The sequence below is a fragment of the Peromyscus californicus genome, unplaced genomic scaffold (genome assembly GCF_007827085.1).
Source record: "Peromyscus californicus insignis strain IS unplaced genomic scaffold, ASM782708v3 Scaffold_12__1_contigs__length_115047231, whole genome shotgun sequence".
Classification (NCBI taxonomy): domain Eukaryota; kingdom Metazoa; phylum Chordata; class Mammalia; order Rodentia; family Cricetidae; genus Peromyscus; species Peromyscus californicus.
The window spans coordinates 2,182,035-2,207,168 of NW_026294413.1; the positions used below are offsets into that span (position 1 = coordinate 2,182,035).

The 25,134-nt window shown below is 39.7% G+C and overlaps 1 protein-coding gene across 2 annotated transcripts in view; it reads right to left on the reverse strand.

Annotated features, from left to right (window-relative positions):
* Nucleotides 1-25,134, reverse strand: part of Pcca (propionyl-CoA carboxylase subunit alpha) — a 359,494-nt gene that overhangs the window by 319,848 nt on the left and 14,512 nt on the right. For both annotated transcript variants that reach the window (XM_052732382.1, XM_052732381.1), the window contains exons 2-4: nt 18,762-18,839; nt 14,758-14,805; nt 14,593-14,661 (exon numbers count right to left, since the gene is read on the reverse strand). In XM_052732382.1, coding sequence (XP_052588342.1) covers nt 14,593-14,661; nt 14,758-14,805; nt 18,762-18,839 — 195 coding nt within the window. The remainder of the gene's footprint in view (nt 1-14,592; nt 14,662-14,757; nt 14,806-18,761; nt 18,840-25,134) is intronic.

A 25,134-nucleotide genomic window follows, 5' to 3' on the forward strand; every position in this document is an offset into this window, starting at 1 on the left:
CCTTTTTTTTTAAAAAAAAAAAAAAGGGGGGGAAGTGCTGTGGAATGTTCTGTATGGCAAATGTGTTGCTAATTAGTTAATAAATAAAACACTGATTGGCCGTTGGCTAGGCAGGAAGTGTAGGCGGGACAAGGAGGAGAATAAAGCTGGGAAGTGGAAGGCTGAGTAAGAGAGACACTGCCAGCCGCCACGATGAGAAACAGCATGTGAAGATGCCGGTAAGCCACGAGCCATGTGGCAAGGTATAGATTTATAAAAATGGATTAATTTAAGCTGAAAGAACAGTTAGCAAGAAGCCTGTCATGGCCATACAGTTTGAAACCAATACAAGTCTCTGTGTTTACTTGGTCGGGTCTGACGGCTGTGGGACTGGCAGGTGAGAGAGATTTGCCCTGACTGTGGGCCAGGCAGGAAAACTCTACCTACACTCTCTAAAAAGCCTTTCAGAACTTTCTCAGTTTAAAAATTAGTTTCACCTGGATGGGAAATTCCCCAGGCAAGGCCTGATGAGGTAGGGAAGCCAAGCTGCAGCTGCGCTGTGTGTCAGAAACACTATCTCGGGAAGGAGCCAGCCAGGACAGGATGAGGAGCTATCCAGGAGGAAAGTTTCTTTTCTATCAGAGAAAGGACCTTTCTGAAACAAATACTTTCGGTTTGCCTCACTGACCCAGAGAGAAGCCCAAAGGGTTTTGCCTCGGGCAAATAATCCACAGTCTGAGCACATTGACAAATGAGCGCACAACAGCTCAGGAACTGGGTCAGATAAAAGATCTAATTAGAGAGGTATATCTGTTCAACGCTGGCTCAGGCATCCTAAAGCAAGCTTAAGAAAGAAAAATGTTCTGTTCCAAAAGCAAAACCCTGTAAAGGGAACCGGAAAGATACTAGCGTACCCGAAAGGCTTTCTGGGAAATGTAGTACCAATGTAGGTTTGATGGGAATTTCACCCTCAGGCTGAAGCGAGGTTTTCAGTAGAACAAACTAAAAGTTCTGCTGTAACAGAAATGTTTGTCTGAATTACGGCACAGGAGAGCTGTTATGAATTTGGGTAAAGGGACAGCCTCTAATTAGGAACTGTTTGCTGCTGAGTGCATCTGAGTGAGAGAGCTCAGCGGGTGGGAAAGGCAACTTTGGGGTGTGGCTTTGTCCAAAAATGTTACAGCTCCCTAGCAGCAAGTGTTACAACCCCATAGCGACAATACTCACTAAACCCCAGCATTGAAACATAAAATGAGTCAGAGAAATGTAGGTTTAGAATATATAGGCCTTAGGTTTCGCCTCTGACTACTTCTAGTCTTGTTAATAGTTTAGCTAAAAAAAAAAAAATCTCTTCTAGGTATTAAGATAGAGTTCCTTTAAGACATGTAGTAATAAATGGCCATGTTAGTTGTAAATGTAAGTTCAAATAAGATAAGAAGTATATTTGCTAAGGTAGTATAAGAAGTATATTTACTAAAGTAGTCCTATAGAATGTAGGTTTAAATAGGTCATGGATTTAGTCAGAAAAAATGTAGGTTTTGAATATATAGGCCTTAGGTTTAAGGATATGGTGAAAAAAGTAATTTAGAGTAGGTTTTCTCAACCTGAGACTCGGAGAGCAATGTCCATGGCAGACTGACTTAGCAGTTCCAGAAAGCCTCCAGTAACAACAAGAAACAGTTCCAGAGGTCTCAGAAGCTGAAACCCTCAAGGCATCAACACGTGCAGATGGCAGATTCACGAGGGTCTACAAGCTTTCTACCAAAGAAAGCCATGGTGAAAAATGAACAAGCTAAGCCACAAGAGAGGCTAACGACAAGCAGCAGTTTGGAAAGCCCTAAAGAGATGCCCCGGTGCAGGAAAGGTGAACAGCAAGGTTCTGCAACCTTTGAGACGCTACACCGCAAGAAAGGCAAACAGCAGAGCCCAGCGGTTTGCGTCACCTTGGGAAAGATGAACATCGACCAGAACAGTGGAGAACAGCAGAGACGGCAGAGTCCGGACTGCTTCCAGGACTGGAGAATGATGTCAGTGCCGGACAAGCAGCTGAGACACACTGGAAAGCAGGAAGCTGTGGAGGTGAGAACCGTACTCCAGGCTGGACAGCCAGCCTGAGGCTCTGTGGGAACTGCTGAGACCGACTGCAGCCCGAGCTCCCAGCAGCGAGGCAGCCATGCAACAGGACAGCGTACAGAGGATTCTGGGACCTGGGGTGCTGAGTACTTGGACAGTCAACGATACAGGTAATGGGTTTTCCTCCCAAAGCCGGGGTTGCCGTGGGAAGGCCACAGTTTCAGCTCACGGCAGCTAAAGGAGCCTTGAGCCCGTGTGGCTGTGTGGTGAAGCTCTCTAGCCTGGTCCAGACTGGTTACTGAAGGCTACATACTGCAATGTAGATGTAACAGTCTTATTAAATAAGAAACACAGAGCCAAATGCAGAGTTAAAAGCCCAAGAGGTCAGAGTAGTAGCTAAGAGCAGATACTAAAAACCTTTCTTACCCTTCGCTGCCGCTATCGTCCTTCCCCTCAGAAAGAGGCCTACTTCCTGTGTGTGTGTCTGTCATTTTATTGACTTTCTGTTCTGCCTTCTCATTGGTTGTAAACCCAACCACATGACCTCCTCATCACTGCCTGTCTATACAGACCTCCAGGTATTCTATGGTTGGTATTGAGATTAAAGGTATGTGTCTCCAATGCTGGCTGTATCCTTGAACACACAGAGATCTGCCTGTCATGTGATCAGGATTAAAGGTGTGCACCACCACCTCCGGGCTTCTGCTATGGCTTGCTATTAGCTCTGACCCCCAGGCAACTTTATTTACTAACATACAAATAAAATCACATTTCGGTACAAATAAAATATCACCATACTGCAAAGCTCAGCGGTAGCTGAAAGTAGAGGTTTCAGAGAGACTTGCTTGAACTGAAAAGTCTTGGTTATGGAACTTTTCATATTTGGAACTGTTCGCTTCAGAGTCATTAGGATTCTGACAATTATACACAGACATAAGGGCAGCTGACAAGCCAGGCCCTGACTACAAGAGCTCAAAGGAACTTTTAGGAATGATACCAAAACTCTTTTTGAACTTTTGAACTTAAAAAATAAAATGGGCAATAATGATTTCATTACAATTTGCTTATGCATATAGACTATCAACAGTGGTGATTTATGAACTGCTTATGGAACTGTTTATGTAAAAATGGAACTGTTTAAATAGAGAAACTTTTTTTAAGAAAGGGGGAAGTGTTAATATTCCTCACTATATTTAATTTAAAAAATATTTTCATGTTACTTGAGTGATTAATGTTATGTTTTGTATAGTTCTAAACTGTAGGTTGAGAGCAGGCTTGTAAGTTGAGAGTAGGTTTCCGGGTTGAGAGTAGGCTTGTAGAAATTATTATGTTAACCTATTGATATTGATGCACCACGGTTTGGTGAAGTTAAGAAAGTATTTAAGTTTAAGATGTATACATCAGAAGTTTATCCTACGTTTTGTTAGCAAGAAATATTAAGAGTTTGCTTTAAGATGTAAGATTGAGAAAACTATAACTATGCATAGCAATATTTATATTAGAATTATGTTAACCTGTTTGTCTTTAAGTTTGATGTAGTTGCATAAAGAGTTTTTTCTTTTAAAATATAAAGAGGGACCTGTTGGAGCCCACTAGGTTTCCTGGTGGCTAAACCCAGCAGGACTGCATGGGCAATTGATTGGACCACGGGCCTGGATACCAGGTGTTTGTAAGGGTCTAACTAGCAAGAAGGAGGTCTTTTCCTCCACCCCTTAGCATTTTTATAAATAGACCTTTGGAATAATGTTTGGGGCTGGTGGATAAGGATTCAGGCCCATCCAAGTCTATCCTGTGTTTTCTGTTTCTTTACTCTCTATTTCTAACTAAGTCTCTTATCCCTCGTTCTTCAAGAGTTCCTGTGGTAAATAAGTGTGGGGGCTGGTCCCCTACATTAACCTATTGATATTGATGCACCATGGTTTGGTGAAGTTAAGGGAGTATTTAAATTTGATGAAGATGCATCAGAAGTTCATCTTACGTTTTGTTAGCAAGAATGCAAACGGCTCGATTAAAAGATTGCTTTAAAGTGTATTTATGCTAAAATTTTTAAAGTGTTAATGGTTCTATTAAGAGTTTGCTTTTGGATGTAAGTTTGAGATAATTGTAATTATGTATAGCAATATTTATGCTAGAATTATGTTAACCTGTTTATGTTTGGTGAAGTTAAGGGAGTCTCTAAGTTTGATGCAGTTGCATCTGGAGTTTGATTTATCTGATGCGCTTGCATCAGGAGTTTACTGATTTTAAAAAGGGATTGGTGCAGCTAAGACTTCTATAGACATCTTAGACCCACTCAAAAAGGACATTCCATCTTTATCATCCTCTACTCCTTCACTGGGAGGTGTGGCAGCTATGGGGATTGCTGTGGCTGTTACAGCTACTTGCAAGCTCTTAATGGGGAGCTTTTTAAAATATTAAGAAGAGGGACCTGTGGGAGCCCACAGAGGTTTCCTAGTGAGATCTGAGTTTGCTTTACTAGCAGGGCTGCATAAAAGGATGATTGGACCACGGGCCTGGGTACCAGGTGTTTAGAAGGGTCTACACTTGGTTGTATCTAGCAAGGGGGAGGTCTTTTGCCTCACCCCTTGGCATTGTTATAAAAAGCCCTTTTGAATAAAGTTCTGAGCCAGTGGATAAGGATCCAGGCCCTCCCCATGTTATCCTGTGTTTCTATCTGTTTCTCTCCCCTCTATCCTTCTATCTAAATCTCTTATCCCTCGCTCCTCAAGAGTACCCTGGGGAAAAGGTGGGGGCGGGTCCCCCACAACTAAGTCAAGGCCATCAGGCTGCCCCCCCCTTCTGAAGGAATTAGGAGAGAACATTCCCTGGCTTTGGTCAAGTGCAAGTTCCCCAACCCTGTGTCCTGTAACTCAAAAGTTCCTACTTCTGCTTTTCTCTTCTCCCCTTCCTCTGCCACTGTGCATACTTAAAAGAATCCCTGTGATTACATGAGGCAGTCAGGTAACCCAAAATAATCTTCCAATCTCAGAACTCTTGACCCAGGCAGTTTAAAGCAGTGCCTCTATGCCACACAAGGTAATATGATGTAAACATAAAGGTACTTGCCACCAAGCCTGACAACCCAAATTCAAACCCCAAGGACCCACATGACCGAAAGAAATGATTCCCCCAAGTTGTTCTCTGACTTAAACACACACACACACACAATAATCAAACACAAAATAAAAATGCTTACATAATCACAGTTAAGAACTGAACATCTTTAGAAGGACTTCCTATATCTACCAGGCCTTTGTTCCTTGACAAACCTTATTAGGGTCAAACAGAACAGTTACTAGTAAACGAGGTTTTTAAACACCTCACAAAGGAAGTGACAACTAAGTAAAGGGACATGACTAAACTATAAAACATTTTAGGATAAGGACTTGATCATTAATAAGCAATAAAAAAACCAAAATCAGAGCAGTCCTCATCAATTCCTCTATGTTTTGTTTCTGCAATAGTATACAAATATCAGAAACCTGGGAGTTCCATCTAGGTCATTCCGATTTGAAACAGTTTCAAAGCAACAGAGCTGAGGATGTTGCTGGGTAGTGGAGTGCTTGCTTTATATATGCAAGGCCCCAGTTCTGGTTCCTAGCACAAAAGAGATGGGAGAGAAAGGAAAGGTCGGATAAACATGGCACAATAGTTAAATACCTTCATCCCAGGACTCAGGAGGCAGAGGCAGGCAGATCTCTGAGTTTGAGGGCAGCCTGATGTACAGAGTGAGTTCTAGGACAGCCAGGGCTACATAGAGGAACCCTGTCTCAAAAAAAAAAAAGAAAAAAAAATCCTCAAAATAATGAGCTGTACTTTTTCACATAGTATTGACAGCAATGCGCTCGAGTGGAAAGAGGGGCCACTGAAGAGCAGCAAGGAGTAGGAGAGCAGCTCAACAGCTCACCAGATGGGGAGTCCTTGGCAGCTCACTGCATCTCTGGAAGCAACAGTCCCAATCTAAATCCAATGGTCCCCCGAACAATTCTGTGCATTTCTAGTACACTACAGACACCAAGTGATAAACACAGTATTGAATTTCTATTATCAACTCAATCACATTAATAAACACCTTTGGCTACATCTGTGAGGAAAAACCACTGAGACAGAAGGAAGACGAGATGTGAGTGACCCGACCCCATGGACTGAATAAAAGGAGAAAACACTACCTGCAAATTGACATTCCCCTTTCTCAGCTTCCTAGTTGGAAGCACAAAAAGAAAAAGAAAAAAAAAAAAGGAAAGAAAGAAAAAGAAAAAGCCATTAACATGCTGCCCACTCCATCATGGACAGCATCTGTCTGAACTGTGAGCCAAGATAAAACTTTCCTCTCTGAAGTTGCATTTGGTCATAGGGATGAGGAAGGAAACTAATACAGCATATAGCCAATGATGTTGGAACAGACTGCTGCTACATATACACTGCCCTATAAACACCGGAACATCAGAGTAAAGTTAAGCTGTGCTTTCTAATGTTTGATTACTTTCTCCAAGAGGTAGTGCTTCCAGGCCTCCTTAAATGGATACTTAGAGAAAAACGAATCCATGATTAGGTATTATTTCACACCACAAGGAATAATAACATTAAAATGCATACATTTCCTTTAAAAATGTCATTCAAATTCACTATGTATGTATATTGCTAGAGATCAAACTCAGAATGTCTTATTCAAGTTAGGCAAATACTCAACCACTGAGCTGCATCCCAGCTCCAATTTCTATCGACCTGTAGAAAGTTATTTTGGAAATCTGCCCTTTATAATAATGGGAGGGTATGTCCCAAAAACCTTAATTTTTTGTTAATAAGAATTTTTGCTGCTACAACGTTGCTACAGTAAACAGAAGACCAAGGCTTGCGCCCTGCTGGGGCTGTGGAGGTGCAACTTTGTTGTCCAGGTTACAGGATAATAACAGAAATAATAACAATTTTGTCCTTTGGCTTATATGGAAAACTTAATTTAAGAACAAAAGAGTAAAATGTTGTAAGTCTCTCTTTGGGATTCTGTTTATTTAAACTCTGGTGAGTTCAGGACATGTAGCTCTCCTAGAGCATTTGCTGAACATTTGTAAAGCCTTGGGTTCAACTTCCAGCACAAGAAAGAAGAGATGCTGAAATGTTCTGTTAAATGGCCAGGTACATGAATATATAAATGAATCTAATAACACACACATGAAAATATTACTACCAACGTTTTTCTCCTGTCCACATGCAATTTCTGCCCAACTCCTGAATAAAGTCATAGTCCTTCTTCACTGGAATGACTGGTTTACCCTTAACACCAGGGGGTTTAAACCATCAATCATTTCAGCTGCTTTGTTGGGTTTTGACAGTTTAGCCTGCTGGGCACACAGCTCCCAAGGGAGGGTGTTGGTTGCAAGTTTGACTTCAGTTGCTGCTGACCACTATCACAAACTGCATAGATAATGGACTTCAATAACAACCACCCACAGGATAACACTTCTATTAGCCATAATGTTGCTTTAATTAAGTTAATAAATAAAGGACACAGTTTGGTACAAAGTTTTATTAAATTCGTTAGTGTTTAACATTTTTGAAAAACTGTGTTCATCTGTACAGTGCCACTATAAATTTGTCTACAGAGAGAATACAGTTTGCTTATGGATTCATGCTACATTTCAATTTATTTTCTAAAGGAATTCAATTTATTAGCTACATTTCCTCAAAATATGTACATTTCTAGCATTTCTAACTGATAGTTTGATGACAGATGGCTCTAAGCATGCTGGGCACAGAATGGGTTTACCTGGCATAAAGAGACCACCCACCACAGCAAAGGAGGCCCCACCCCCATCTGATTCTAGAGTGTTTTGATGGTGGAAAAGATTAATGCTTTGATTTTTCCTTAGCTTCATGTATTAAATATTAATTTCTCTCTGAAATGCTTGAAATATTTTTCATCTTGAAAAATAAAAACATAAATTATAGTTTTGAACCCAAATCATTTATGCAGTAGCAAATAAGCCAGAGTACTTATGATGAATATAAGCGGCAAAGCGAAACAAAAACAAAAACAAACAAAACATCCATCTTAAAAAAAAATAAAAAAGAGGCTAAGCAAATTCTTAAAGGAATGTGAAATTAGCGGTGTACTCTAACATGTTAAAGGGAGGGGCACTTCTTTAAAATGCAATTCACAAAACCAACACAATTGACACAATTCTCTAGTTTTATATGTACAAAGCAAATTGAGGTTATTTTGTAGAAAATAAGAGAGTGATGGGCTGAATTCAGTTCACATACATAGTGAATTCAGCAATAATTGTATTTCTTAAATACACAACCTGACAGGCACTATGGTAGATAATAAAGAATCAGCATGGGAGCCATTTAATATACTTCTTGATTAACTCATTGCCTGTCCAGTTCGCACAGACATGCTTACATGTCATAATCGTCATAATTCCCATCATCCCCACTGCTAACACTCCAGCACCTTGATTAGTGCGCAGCTCCCAGACGGGCCATTGCTAATGCTAAATAATTCTCTTCAGACTCCTGCCACTGTTCTGCAGGATCCCCAATTAAATATAATGTCCCTGATGAGCCATATTAATGTGAACAAATTCCTACCAGGGATCCTTATCCTATTCCATTCTGCCCCAAAATGTAGGGGAAGTAATTTAGCTAAGCCAAGATAATCAAAACATTTAGAATTGAGAGAGTATAATGTTTCTGCAGAATAAGTTTTTCTAAAGACAATAATAGCAGAAACGAAAAAACATCTTGAATACATTCTTCTTCTGATTAGTTCTTCATTGAAAGGTCTAGTGTTTCAAATTTGCATAAGTATATACAGTATATTCCTGTTCTAAAAAAGATACTGACAACTAAGTTTTATGAGAACAGTTAACAACAGCAAGTTTTTAAGCAACTATGCCATTTAAAAAAAACCTCTGATTTGCTGGGCCCAGAGGCCCTAGACTGTAATAGTCCCAGCCACTCAGGATGGTGAGGCTGAAGGATCACTTCAGCCCAGAAGCTCAAGACAACACAATAAAACCTCATTCCACAGCCACAAACCTCCCAACAAAAAAATATTAACAGCCTTTTGATTACGTAAGCACCAGCACTAAAACTAAATAAATGAAACCAAGTCCTCCCTTCCCTCCATGTGCAGCCCTAGAACAACTACCAGGGGCTTTCTGATGGCTAAGCAAACTCTTCACTGAAGGATGTCAGTTATAAACATGTTTAATACTGATAAATATTCAGAATAATCCTAGGGTTACCAATTGGAGTCTAAATGTAATGAAGTGTTATGACCTACAAAGTCCAGTTGGAAAACATAGATCACCATGGCCAATATCTTAACCTATCTTTTAGTAGTCAAGGCAACTTAATCTTGTGTTTCTTACAGGGCTGGCTAGATAGTCCAGTAAGTAGACACTTGATACCAGTTCTGATGCCCAGAGTTCGATTTCTATTCCCCATAGGGCAATGGAAGAAAGACTCCTGCAAGTCATCCTCTGACACACACCTGGCATGGTGCACAAAGCAGGCCTGGAGAGATGGCTCAGGTGTTAAAAACACTGGCGGCTCCTCCAGAGGACCTGGATTCAGTTCCCAGCAACCACAAAATGGCCCACAACTGTCTGTGTGACTCCAGTCTCAGGAGATCCAACACCCTTTTCTGGCCTCTGTGGACACCAGGCATACACATGGTGTAGACGTACATGTAGGCAAAACAGTCATACACAAATAATTAATTAATTTGATGTAATGATAAATGTATGTTAAAAAAAAAAACATGCTACTTAAATATATCACTTTAGGAATAAGCCTGGTAGCACACAATCCTGAAATCGTAGCTATTAGGGAGGCTGAAGCAGGAGATTCTGTGAGTTTCAAGGTTTTCTTGGACTACAGATGAGTTCAAGAAAAAGAAAAAACACTCTTTTCCAGTTTGAAAATGAAAAATATCCTGAAATCATCTATAAAGGGGGGAAATGCTTGAGACTGTTAATTTCAATTACATTAATCTTGGTAGACATCTAATGTAAAACTGGAGATGTGCTAACCAAGATATAAATATATTTATTCATAATGATATATATTTAAAGAAATGAAATAAAGCTATTCCAACAACCTCCTAAAATGTTAAGTGTTCCCCTCAGGTCTCTTATACCACAGCCTACATTAATGTATTCCAGTTCCATTTACCTGATCATTACCCTCCAGTTTGTTCAGCTGGAACCAACATACACTAATTACTTAGGCATCACGAAGTCCTATTTGTCCTCCGTTCCTCCCCAGCCAGCAGGGAAATATTATCAAGGGTAGGCATAAAAAGTGATGACTACCCTCACCTTCCTGTCAATCATCCCAGAGAACATCACAGAGAAACACCACTCAATCTCATTATGGAATCCTAAAGCTGAAACTCAAGCACCCACCAGGAGTCACACTTTAAACAGCAGGCTGCTTGGGTAAGATATGAGTCACCATGAATACTTTCCTGATTTTAGGGTCTTGTTTCAAAGCTGTAAATATCAGATATTGCTCATTTAAATTCAGCATGACTGTACGCAAGCCATAAAACGGGAGGACAGAAAAAATACGGCCACGGGTTGACGCACAGAATCATTTTCCTCATTTGAAATGAAGAATCTTGACCTTTTAAATTTAAGCTTGATTAAAGCTTTCTTTTAAAAATTCAATTTCTAACTTTAGTGGTTTAATAAAAATATTTTATTCCTTTATCTGGAAAAAAACTTTTTTAGTCTTTTTACTTAAAATACAAGAAATGAATGGATGCTATCTGAGTGCATTTGGTGGAGTAGAAATACAACAGTCTCTAAATTCTCCATCTCTCTACACTATTCACCAAACTAAGGAAACTACTAGTCACTAAGACAATTAAAAAGTTCTGATGCCTTATAGTTCATATGTTCTCTCAGCTACCTAGAATCACAGTAAACTAGGAACCAACAATGCTGAGATGTCCCTTCCTTGCCTCTAAGTCAGCAAAATAGCAAGAAAGCCCTCATTAGCAAGTATCAAAGTAGCCCTCTGCCTAAGATCCAATGGATTTATTCAGACCTGTCTCTTCCTCTTGCTCTAACTAACATGAGTGGCCCTAGCTCACCCAACTGTAGAATATACTTTCCCTATCTACTTTCCTGGGACCCCTCTAGGCAAGCAGTTCTCAACTTGTGGGCCAAGACCCCTTTGGAGGCCAAAAAACCCTTTCACAGGGTCACCTAAGACCATCTGAAAACACAGATATTTACATTACAATTCATAACAGTAGCAAAATTATGGTTATGAGGTAGCAACGAAAATGATTTTATGGCTGGGAGTCACCACAACATGAACTGTATTAAAGGGTCCAGCGTTAGGAAGGTCAAGAACCTCTGCTCTAGAACATTCTTCCATGTTTATGCTTTGTTCAATTTCAAAACAAAAATACTGTGTTTAATAGGATTTAAAATGAAAAACATACAAAGTAACTTAAAAATGATTAGCATTTAAAATATTTAGTTTCCCTATGTAAAATCTGGAAGTCCTCATTTAGGTCTTAAAACTTTCACATTAAATTCAAATCATATAGTTTGCAGACTACAAACTCAAAATTATTTTGCCTTTATTGTCCACCATTCTATATAGCTCTTAGCACATTACCTAATATGTTTAAAAATGCTATTAAGTTGTCATTATCAAGGCCTAGAGAATGAGATTACCAATCTTGTAAGATGCATCAAAAAGGTCCCCAGCCCCTCCACATGTGTGAGCACAGCTGGAAAGCTTCATCTTCTATGAGGACACAGTATCCTAAAAAGCAAGAATGGGACCCACACCAACCACCAAACTTTCCAGGGCCCTTACCTTGACTTTCTAATCTCCACAATTATAGAACTAATTTTCTACTGTGTATAAGCCAGTTCATTTATGGTACTGTGTTGCTGCAGTCTGAATAGACTAATCGACCAAGAAAGAAAACAAGACTCAAACATCTACAATCAGGAATGAAAATGGAGCTATTACTTACCCACCTCACAGAAATAGGATGCTAACAAAGAAATATCATAAACAACTTCACACCAATGAACTACAAAACAGACGAAGTGGACAGATTCCTAGACATACACAAATTCAAATATTGACTAAAAAATAACAATGGAGAATCCGAAACCAAAAAACAAATACCCACAGAGAAGCCAAATTCAGTCCTCACGGATGAATTGTACAAACACTTAAAGAATGCCAACTCTTTACATGTGTTCCCTACAAAATAGAAAAGACTTTTCAATCCATGAGGATAAAATATTCAATTTTTTGTTTTGTTTTGGTTGGTTTTGTTTTTCATGTTCTCTGTGTAGCCCTGGCTGTCTTGGAACTTGCTCTATAAACCAGGCTGGCCTTGAACTCACAGCACTCCACCTGCCTCAGCCTTCCAAATGCCAGAATTAAAGGGGTGCACCACCACACCCGGCCTGCTAAGTTATTCTAATACCGACCAAAGATAGGAAAAACTACAAAACAGTGTCTTCCAAATACAGACAAAAAGCTCAGCTTGGTTACAGGATACAAAATCAAACAAAAATCAATTGTATCTCTCTCTCTCTCTCTCTACATTTACTTTAGGATAAAAAAATAAAATGGCATAGATACTTGCATGAAAAAAAGTTATTTCAGAATAAAGGTACCAAAGTTAAGCACAGAACTTACATTCTCACACTACAAGATGCCATTGAAAGGAATGAAAGCCACCTAAACAAGTGAAGGACTGGGGACTTACAAAGTTGGGATTATCTACAGATACAACACAATTAAACCCCCAGTGGACAGTCCTGCACTGACTCTCTCCTCTTAATAAACCATTATTGACAATCTTTTCAAAAAACATTAACGTGCTTTCTCAGGATAAAATCTAAAATCAAATTCCCAAGTCCCTGTTTTATTTTCTTCTGCTCTGGCCACTTCCTGTTGCAGCACTTTCTGCAGCCTGCCTGGGCCTCACTCCCTGGATGTAACCAGAATCTCACCAACAGAGAGCAGCCTCAGGGCTGCTTCCAGTCAGTTTCTACCTCACAAAGAACGCAAGGGAATATATGCAGTTCAGGTGATAGGTGTTTGGCTAGCATGTACAAAGCCCTGCGTTTGATCCCCAGCATGCAATAAACTGGGATGGGGCACATGCCTGTAATCTCAGCACTTGGGTGTTGGAGACAAGAGGATCAGAAGTTCAAGACTATCTTCAGTTACAGAGTTGAGTCCAACCTAAGCTACATGAGACCCTGTCTCAGACAATTTTGAAGAATGCATTGAGCATGGTAGAGAGCTAGCTTGCTGCTCTTACAGAGAACCCAGGTTCAGTTCTCAGAACCCACATCATAGTTCATACCCATCTGTAACTCCAGTTCCAGGGATTCTGATGTCATCTTCTGCCATGAAGGGACACTGCATATGGGTGGTACACAAACATATATGCAAGCAAATACATATATATATATATATATATATATATATATATATAAAGTAAATCTTTGAAAAATAATAAAGTAGCAGTTCTCACATTATCTCATTATTACCTCATGAGGAATGAAAATTCCTACTACTGAAATCTTCAAAGATAATTTTTTAAAAATTAGCAAAGAATCTAGGTTCAACTTTTTTCAAGTCAAACTATATATGCAAAACCAATTTAACTGCTTTTCATTAAAAGACATTTTAAATACAACCATCAAATAAATTATGCAGTTAACATTTATTTTCAACAAACCAGTTTGCAATTCTTTCATCCAGATTTTTGAAAAGGAAGTTACAATAAGACAAAATGAGTAAGTTTCAAATAGAACACATTTTTAAAAATCATCACACTTTAAAGATCTTTTTACTAAATTAATTACTAAACTATAAAAGTGACATTCTCAAAAATAGAGCAAGAGGACAAAAACCGGTGACTTAAAAGTACAGCTACACATACTCAGTCCATAAAGTTCTAATACTCTGCATTCTTTCCCATGGGATTTCTTTCTAGTCATTCATAGTTTATTACTGCTAGAAAATGCCTGCTGTGTTTAAAAAAAAACCACATAAAATTACATATCATTCACTGCTTTATGCTATACCTTCTTTTGTTCAGATCCAATTAGCATCAGCCTATCTCTCATTTATCAAACTTCCAGCTAACCGCATTAATGCCTTTAGGAAGGGTTAGACAATGACAGCATTCCCTTAGTGACACTGGAGCTATGCTGGGGAGATGCTCGTCAGCAGCACTGTGTAAACAGTCCATTCATCTTCCAACCTAACTTTCTCGAGCTTGGTTTTAATCTATTTGTTGACCAGCAATAAGCCTGGCAACCTTAGTCTGAAGCTTAGGGTAGGGGGATGGAGAGGAATAATTAAGACATTATAATACTTCCATTGTATTTGTGCTAACAGTGAACAATTAAATAGTTTGAAAAACTGAATGCACCTTTTGCAAGTGAAGGAAAAATAAAGCAAGTATCTTTCACTTCTATCCTAATGGATCCAAATTAAGTCCTGATTGAAACTAAGTAAAAATATACTCACAGAACTGGCGTCAACATCACTGTGAATGGCCACTGTCTTGATGCCCATCTTCTTGCAAGTTTTAATAACCTAGTCAAAACATGTCATCTATTAACAAAAATCCATATGCAAAGGGACTTTAATCCATTTCAGAGAAAAACAGAAAATAATTCAAATTCTACTCACCCTACATGCAATTTCTCCTCTGTTAGCAATGAGAATTTTATCAAAAGTCTGACAAAAGACAAAAAAGAAAATTGTTACTCTTACTTTGGGACCAAAAGAAAAAAAACCCAAGATTTTCCACAATTAACAATAAATATGTTCCAAGTAAACATTTACTCTCTAGAGTAATATTACGTACTACAAATAATATGTTCATTTACAACCAGAAAGCAATTAAGTTCATAAGCCCTATAACAATTGGTTAAAGCATCAATTGACTAGGTTAATTTATTCATAACTAAACTGTTCTGACTGCCAGAGAAACATATCTACCATATTACAAGGTCCTAGATTCAACTCCCAGCACTTGTTGTTTTTCTTTTTTAATATTTATTTATTTATTTATTTATTTATTTATTTATTTATTTATTTATTATGTATGCAATGTTCTCCCTGAATGTATCCCTGCAGGCTAGAAGAGGGCACCAGAGCTCATTACAGATGGTTGTGAACCACCATGTGGTTGCTGGGAACTGAATTCAGGACCTCTGGAAGAACAGCCAGTGCTCTTAACCTGTGAGCCACCTCTCCAGCCTGCACTTGCTGTTCTCAGTTCTCAGCACTCACATGGCAGCTTACAACCACCTCTAACTCCAGTGCCAGGGAACCCAACATCCTTTTCTGACTTCCTTCAGTACCAGGCACAATGTGGTACACAGACATACATGCAGGTAAACACTCATACACATAAAATAAAAATAAAATAGAGGGTATTCATGAATCTTAGGAAAGACATGGAAAGCTTAAAATCTCAAAACTGGAAAGACTTCAAAAGTTTTGATTTAACTTTTATAAACACACATGGCTTATTCTACTAGGCAGCCTGAGACCATGCTTGCTGCCTTAAAAACTGATAAACTCCTAACTTAATGAAACTCTGAGCCAGTCAGTCTTGATCATATAGACACTTAAAATAATCTACTTTCACCCAGGCCTGATATTGTGAGGTCATCTCTCTTTCTTTGTCCAAATGGTCACAATAAAGTCCTGTTAAACAGTATGTATTTCTAAAGAAAACTACACTTACACGTGGGATGCGCTTGAAACAGTCAGGTTTTAACTAGCATTAAACACGTTGCATCTGGCAGAAGTGCCAGCATCAGTGCTGTTAGCTACAAGCCAAGCAACTATTGGCACAAATATGTATTATAAAGTATTATCAAATCATAAAGACACTGTAAAAGTCCCTTTTACTTCCTGTTCAATGGTGACTCCAAGCCAGTCTGGAGCCAAGCTGCCCAGGGTGAAAAACAATTCCACACGTTCTCCTACCCTGGATTCCTAGTAAGCAGAGCAAGGATCGAGGAAGCACCTAAGCTGGAGCTTGTGAGGATGACACAGTAGCCTGGAGGTAAGTACACTCTCAAAAAGCATTAGCTCTAGTAACTGGTATTCATTCCTATAGCACTCATGCCAAACTGCCCAACCAGCAAGACAACTGTGAAAATCAATATTTGCATTTGACACATTATCTATACTCAAGCACTGTACAAATTCAATACAGATCATCACATCAACCTTCCAGCAATAAATTTTCCTTTAAATAAATCAGACACATAGACGCCCTAAAAAATGTTTTAAAGTTTATTTATTTTTATGTGTATGAATGTTTTCTCTGACTGTATGTGTATGTATATGCATGTGTGTGCCTGGTGGCTATAGATGTCAGAAGAGGGTTTCAGATCCCCTGCAAGTGGAGTCACAGATGGTTCTGGGATGCAGGGAACTGAACCTGAGTCCTCTGAAATAGCAATAAGTGCTCTTAACAGCTGAGCCAGCCCTCCAGCGCCCTCATAAATTCTAAAGCACTGAAGATGCGCCCTGGTTCCTGCCCCCAAGGCAACCATGCTGTGAAGATATTCTTCCAGATAGTCCTCTTCAAGAATATACCACATAGGAGTAAGCTAACTTTGAACTCCCCCTCTGCATCAACACTTATCAGCACCAACTGATAAGTGGACAGCACAGCACAATCACAACCAACTGCACTAAGTGTTATGCTAAAGCTGTGTCCAGGATACTGGGTACAGCAAAGTAGTAGCACCAATAGCATATATAAAGGCAGCCATGCTAAAGTGTAGAGGCCCAAATTACTCAGAGTCAGAGAGTCTGAGCTTGTTTTACCCAACTGGGCTGCATAAGGAAATGATTTGACCATGGGCATGGTTAACAGGTGTTTGGAAGGATCTACACTTGGCTGTATCTAGCAAGGGGGAGGTCTTTTGCCTCGCCTCTTGGCATTGTTTTAAAAAAGCCCTTTTGAATAAAGTTCTGGGCCATTGGGTATTGACCCAGGTCCTCCTGAAGCTATCCTGTGTTTCTGTCTTTCTTCTCCTCAACTAGGTCTCTCATTCTACCTGATATTTTCTTATCCCTCTATCCTCAAGAGTACCCTGGGGAAAGTGGGAAGGTCCCCCACACTAAAGAAAGAGGGTTGTCCTAAAAAGCTACAAGGGATTTTTAGTTTGGTCTATTCATTTGCTAAAACATCGGACTCTATGAGACTAAAACAACAGGTGAGGAAAGGACTCAATGCCACTGAAGGAACAAAGACTTTATGCTCCATGTAGAGCCACAGCTAAAGCAGTGCTCTGAAGAAAAACACAAAAGCACAACCCAAACCCAGGAGCCGGAATCCTCAAAGGCAGAGGGGCTTCTGGGTACCAGAAGAGGTAGGGACTCCTGTGGGCTGCTCTGTAGCTGCACTAATGATAGTACAAAGTTTCCCAAAGCTCTTCTTAACCATCCTCTCTATGCCTTTCCTTCTTTCCTTCTGTTCTTTGTGCTTCACCAATCGCTACCCGGACTCTAGACCACCACTAGCACATCTCTCCATTCAGAGACCATGAGAAGGAATGAGCTTGTCACGTCTCCTGTGCACTCCACGGAGGAGTGAAAGCAGAATTCTAGACAGCGTCAGTCACTAGGTGCTTCTGAGCAGCAGTACAGCATGTCAGGCAAGGGAAATTCAGAAGGCCCAAATTCTATATAGCATTAATATCAGAGAACACCATGATTGACATAAGGAGGGTATTACAATGCAGGTGCTCTTCATTGTCCATAAATGCCATCTGAGATCAAGCTTATAAAAACACACCCTAATATGATGCTGGCCCACACTAACATGGGGCCACTCAAACTTCCTGCTCTCATCCAAACAAAGTACCATCAAATTAAGTCCTTATTTTAATAAACATACATGAAACAAGTTGACATATTAAAGCTTAAAAAGTATTTGTAGGGACAAGCATGGTTGCACACACCTGTAATTCCATCACTGAGAAGGCTAAAGGAGAAGGATTGTAAGTCTGAGGCCACCCTGGGCTACATAATCAGACCATGTCTTAAACAAGCAAATAAGTACAAATACTTAACCATGGATATTTAAACAAATAGATGCATTTTTAACTAAGAAATAAATTTCTCCTACCTTAATTTTGAACTGATATGAACCACTAATAAAATGTTGAATAAGGACGAAATCAGGGGCTAAAGTTGGTAAAGCACCGTGTGCAAACTTGAAGACCTGAGTTCAAATCTCTAACAACCAAAAAAACACCTGGGTGTGGCCACTCGGATGCCTGTAACAGCAGCACAATGAGAAGGAGAAACAGGATCCCTGGGGCTTGGCCCTTGGTGCCTGTAAGACCATCTCAGTGAGAAGTACAGACAGGATCCCTGGGGCTTGCTGCAGGCCTAATTGCAAGTTCAGTGAGAGACCCTATCTCAAGGGAGTTAAGTTAGAGAATATAGAGCGAGACACCAGATGCCTTCCTCTGACCTCCACAGGGACATGTACATGCACACACATGTTTAAAAAAAAAAAAAAAAAAGAAGAAGCCTGTGATACTTCCGCAATATGATAAATAATTACAACATCAATAAAATTCAATCAGTCCATTAAACAACATATGGCAACAAGAAAGTTCTAACTTAGCTATTGAGAGTGTTTTTAAAATACTTACTTTTTCTTTAGGATCATATTCTATAGAACTGAGACTTCGGCACTCCACTAGGCACTGCTGTGAATAGCCTGGAACATGCTATTAAAAAATAGAAAAAAGTGAAAGCAATTAAATTCTTGTGGGTTTTACCTTTATTCAGAGTACTTCTTCCAGTTTGCTTCTACCTAAGATTTTCAGTCTATATATGCAGTGCTAAGAATATAACTTAGTTACCAAAGGGAAACCAGAAATGTAGACATGTGAGAGGAACCAAAGGTGTGAGAAGGAAACAGGAAATAGGAGAGAGGAGTGGTGACCCATCAGAGGCAGCCTCTGAACAGTACAGCAGTAACAGTAATGGGCCAAGGAAACCTCCAGTCTTTCTGATCCTGCAGACTGACAGTGTGTCACAAACTACAGAGAACTTTACAGAATTTCAAACAAGGACTAGGTGTGCATTTCGGAGGTAGAGCATCCATCTAACATTCTCAAGGCCCTGAGTACTGTGGCTTTAAGACACTTCCACTTCTCAATTCTAACAATGACTAGTAACTAAAAAAAATGTTTTATTTGATAAGTCATGACTTTTTTCCTGGCACAAAGGGATTTGATGGATAAAAATCCAAAAATAATCAAGTTCACTTCTTATATTGTAACTATTTCTGGAGAAAGTATATCTTAATGCCTTAAGACATTAAGAAAATGAGAAATAAAAATTGTAACACACATAGTATGGGGTCTGACTATGCCTCTAACTGGATGTCTTTATTATTGGTTTGGGTTTGGTTTTTGGTTTTTTTTATTGAGTCAGAGGCTTACTGTGCAGCCCTGGCTGGCCTGGAACTCTCAGAGTAGACCAGGTTGGCCTCAAACTCTCAGAGATCAGCCTGCCTCTACCTCCTGAGTACTAGAATTAAAGGTGAACAATATTACGTACAGCTGAATGTCTTTAAAAAATCTTGCTGGGCGGTGGTGGCGCACGCCTTTAATCACAGCACTCGGAGGCATAGGCAGGCGGATCTCTGTGAGTTCGAGGCCAGCCTGGTCTACAGAGCAAGAGCCAGGACAGGTTCCAAAGCTACACAAAGAAACTTTGTCTCGAAAAACCGAAAAAAAAAAAAAAAAAAATCTTGTACAAGTATCTTTCATATGCTTTGTGTCATTTTATGCTCTCTTTATAGGAATGTTTATTTAAATTCTATGTCCATTATTCAAACTGGCTTTTCTTTTTCTGTTTGTTTTTCAAGACAGGGTTTCTCTATGTAGTCCTGGCTATCCTGGAACTCACTCTGTAGAACATGCTAGCTTCAAACTCAGAGATCCAACTGCCTCTGCCTCCCAAGTGCTGGGATTAATGGATGCACCACCAGGCTCAAATTGGATTTTCATTCATTATTGTGTTATAAGGGTTCTCAACATATTCTAGACTCATCCCTTCATCAGGTATATGACCACAATTATTTTATCTTATTCTGTGTTTGCTTTTCACTTTTGACATGTACTTTGAAACTTTAAAAAGTTACTTATGATTTTATCTAACTCCTTGTTTGCCACTTGTGTCTTTTTATGTCACAGCCAACAAACTGTCTAAATCAGAAAGTCAAAAAAAGAAAAGTTGTATAACCAAGTTTTAAGAAAATGATTTATTGGGACAGTAAGATGGCTCTGCGGGATAAAAAGTGACTGCTGTGCAATTCTGAAGACCTGAGTTAAATTCCTGGGACCCGTGACAGAAGGAAAGGAGTGACTCCTGCTCTGCCCTCTTATCTGCATGTGTATGTGTGCGCGCGCGCGCGCGCGTGCGCGCGCGCACACACACACACACACACACACACACACACACGCACACACAGAAAACAAACTTAAAAAGAAAACTGCTCATCTAGTAGTTACTGGTAAAACTAGGTGCAAAATGGAAGGGGGGACATAAACAGCAAAAGGTGTTAGTACTGTCTCCTAGAATAGTCTAAAAAGATGCTCACACAAGAAACAGAATGTTTTACAGAAATGTTTTAAAATGAAGTTAAACACATCAACTTTTTTAAAACCTAAAGTCTCAAACTGCAAAATGTAATCTCTACATGAAGTAAAAGTAGGAAACATGAAAGAGGCAGCTTATTAATTAAAGCCTTTACACTACCAAGAAAAGAATGAAATGCAAATGGGGATGAAATTAACTGTATTATGTCCATATTACAGACCAAGACCACATTTCATTTTCCTTCTGTATAACTCCAAATCCTATACACCAGAAAGTTGAATCCTACCAGTTTCTAATTTTTCAAAGGTCAGAGGGTCTAGAAAACTTAACTTTTAACTTAAAGATAAAAACAATGGCATCTTCCATACTGAAGTTAGTTCCATCCCCTCCATGTTCAGGTAAAAATTCAGCCATCTAAACTTTCAAGGAGCTAATAACTTTTTAATGGAAAATAAGTTTTCAAAGAGCTGAAAAGTTCAATCTTCTACTGCCCTCGGTTGACAGCTACGTAACGTTGTTAAATGTCACAGCAAACTTAACAAAGACAAACCCCTTGCTCAGAAGAAAACTGCTGGAACCTCAGCCAGCTCTCAAAGCCTTAAGTAAAAAGCCAGCTGGACATTTCTCCCATCTCTCTGGGTCACATACACAGTGAGCGCCACAGCAGCCCCTACAACGTCATCCATGGAACACAAGAGCTGGCATTCTGACCAGCTCTCCCTAATACTGTAGCCACACAATGGTCTACTGCAGCAGTGTGCCAACATACTCTTAAAAAAAATGATATTTTAGCCAGGCATGGTGGTACAGGCCTTTAATTCTTTAAGCACTCAGGAGGCAGAGGCAGGTGGATCTCTGGGTTACAAGGCCACTCTGTTCTACAAGTGAATTCCAGGACAGCCAGGACTACACAGAGAAACCCCGGGGGGGGGGGGGGGGGGGTAATTTGGTTAATTTTTTGAAATTTTCATACAATTTATCTTGATTACATTCTCCCTGCAGCTCCTCCCAAATCCACATCTTCTTTCCAACTTTGTGCTCTCTCTCTTAACTATTTCACAACAGATGCCCCTCTCTTCTGTCTCTTATCTCCCTGCCTCCTCTTCCTGGGTGTTCCCTAAACCTTAAGTGTAGGGGTTGTGTTGTAAATGTCTTAACTGAGGGCAGATACCCAAAGAGCAGTTGATCTCCACAGCTTGACCAGTTGTGGCTTTCTGTAATGGTCCTCATTTGCCACTAAAAGAAGCCTCTTTGACACATGTGAGAACTGCCTTCTCCATGGGTATAAGGATAAGATCTAGAATACAGCTGGGAATTTTACTGGTTTAGGAAAGGGGCAGCAGTAGGTTCTCCCCTAAGACCCATGACCTCACTAGCTACAAGTAATTAGCTAAGTTCACAGTGGTAGGCGTGACTTCTCTCCTACTGAGTGGCCTTTAGTCCAATTAGGTGGCTGTTGGTTACCCCAGGATACAAGTGCTATTATTTCACCTTTTGAAATACCTTTTCACATGATGTTTTTAGCCACTAACAAATCAAGCATATTGGGGTTATGGATGTAGCTCCAAGGCTACCTAGCATCCACAAGTGCTTACCTAGCATTCATGAGGGCCAGGGGTCAATCCAAAGTACACAAAATAATATATTAATTGGTACACCTCATTTCTAATGAGAGAAATCAAATGAGACTTTTTAAGAGATTCACAAACATTCTCAGTATCACAGTTCACTTAAGAGAATGGGAATAAATGATGATACTTTCTTATCAATTCCAAATGTCTTTGCAAAAAGCAAAGCTTTGACAAGAATTTCCTAAGAGAATGGTTTTTAAGACCTTGCAGTAGGAAAGAACTTCTATATTCCAGAATATTTTGTTGTTGTTTGTTTTTTACTCTTTTGGGGGGCCCGCCATGCAGCTCCCAAATAAATCACACACGGAGGCTTATTCTTAATTAAAAATGCTCAGCCTTAGCTTGTTTTGTTTCTTGCCAGCTTTCCTTAACTTATCCCATCTACCTTTTGCCTCTGGGCTTTTCCCATTCTCTTACTTCTGTAAATCTTACTCTTACTCTGGCTTGCTGTATAACTGGGTGGCTGGCCCCTGATGTCCTCCTCCTCCTCTGTCTCCTACATTTCTCCTTCTATTTTTCTTCTCTGCCTGCCAGATCCTCCTATTCCTCTCCCCTGCCTCACTATTGGCCATTCAGCTCTTTATTAGACCATCAGGTGTTTTAGACAGGCAAAGGAACACAGCTTCACAGAGTTAAACAAATGCAATATAAACAAAAGTAACACACCTTAAAATAATAGTCTACAACAATACTTAGTTACTACTCTTGAGTATTTTATATTTATACCCAAGAACCTGACACGCTTACATGGGGAATGATACATCCATCTGTCCAGTGCAGCATGCATTGTGATAGGGAAAAAAAAAAGAATAGACAAAAAGGTTTGCTGCTGATGAAGTAGATAAGTAAAACATAATACAGTCATACACTTGGATATTCTCTAGCAGCCAAGTACAACAGACTAAATCTATGTATTAACAGCAAAAGAAGAAAATTATCAGGGAAGAAAGTTGAAATAATGAACATATTATAATGATTCCTGTGTGAATTTTAATAAAACCAGCTTATCAACCTTAGTACTAAGTAAGCACTGGTCATGGGAAAACGCTTTCTCTAAAACCCTGAATCATCAATTTTGGGGACATGGATCAGTTCCCAGAAGTGGTTATAGCTATGACAGTAAGAAGGGAGCTCTACAGAAAGCAAATGTGGCCAAGCAGAGTAATTAAATGATACAATCTAATATCCATTTTTCATTAAAACAAAAGCTCCCTGGGGGGCGGGGGAACAATAGCAATGACAAAATGCAAAATGAGGAGTTCCCACATGCAGCCTACCACACAGAAGAGGAACGAAGGCACCTGAGGACCAGCCCAAGCTCAACCACAGTGTTTTTTAAACTCAAGCCACCCAGTTAAACACTTCTGCTCTCAGCTAGAAAACAAGAGCTCAAGGTTCTTTCCCCCAAGGTTCTTCACTAACCAGAACTGCTATTATTCAAAATAAGAACTCAGTCCATGTACCCAAGAGCCACCAGGAGTCGCAGGAAACATGCAGTTAATTCTGACTGAACACAGCAGCCAAGATGGCAAAGGTGATGTCACCCCTGAGCCTCTATGACAGGAAACAAGCGGAAAACGCAAACAAGCTTATATGATTTTGAAAATATGAACATGCACTGTTCTAGGTAACCCTCAAAATAAAAACCTCGGGTGAACACTCCAGAAATCTCTAAGGAGCTAATCTCTGAAGAATGAGCCAGCTAAATCTGTGTATTGTGTACCCTCAGGAAAAGATCAATAATGCAAAACTAGATTTAAAAACACCTACACCACACAGTTCAAGAATTAACCAAATCAATTACAAGTTACTCATGAACTAATAGAAGAAAATGTAACAGAATGGTAAAGTGAACACAATGGTTTTGGGAATCTTTTTATTATCACTTAAAAGTATTTGGTTATAAGATCTAAGAGACTGTGTTTTGCCAGTATTGTAAGACAGAGATACACACAGAAAGAAAATACAGTTTGTAGACATGTGGAGTAGTAGCCCACAACAATGTAGCCCAGCATCTGAAAAAGCATGGCTGACCCTGGTTAGCCGGTAACTAGAGAGAGAAATTATTAACTGCGGCAGAACTACCCAGGAAAACACAAAGGCCTAGGTGTGGAAGCCTTCCCACTCACAGTCTGAAACTGCTAGTTAGAACTGGTTTGGTTCTGCTTCTTCACCCCCAACAAGACCTTCATGAACGTTTGAAAATGAACTAAGACAAACACAATTTTGCTAAAAACCACAATATAAAAATTATTTCTTTAAATGTAGGGAACAAACTTTAGTAAAATTCTGGTACTTCAGACCTTTCTACAAAATTACTTAACATTTGATATTTTTCTTTTTTTTATTATTGGTCTTATTATATTTTTTGAATTATATTTTATTTTTTTCTTTTTTTTAATTTAATTTTATTTTATTTTACAATACAATACAATTCAGTTCTACATATCAGTCACGGATTCCTTTGTTCTCCCCACTCCCGCTCCCCTCCCCTTCCCCCCAGCCCACCCCTCATTCCCACCTGCTCCAGGGCAAAGCCTCCTGCCGGACTGAGATCAACCTGGTAGACTCAGTCCAGGCAGATCCAGTCCCCTCCTCCCAGGCCGAGCCAAGCAACCCTGCATAGGCCCCAGGTTTCAAACAGCCAACTCATGCAATGAACACAGGACCCGGTCCCACTGCCTGGATGCCTCCCAAACAGATCAAGCCAATCAACTGTCTCACCCATTCAGAGGGCCTGATCCAACTCCACTTAAAACAACTATGAAAACTACCACAGCCA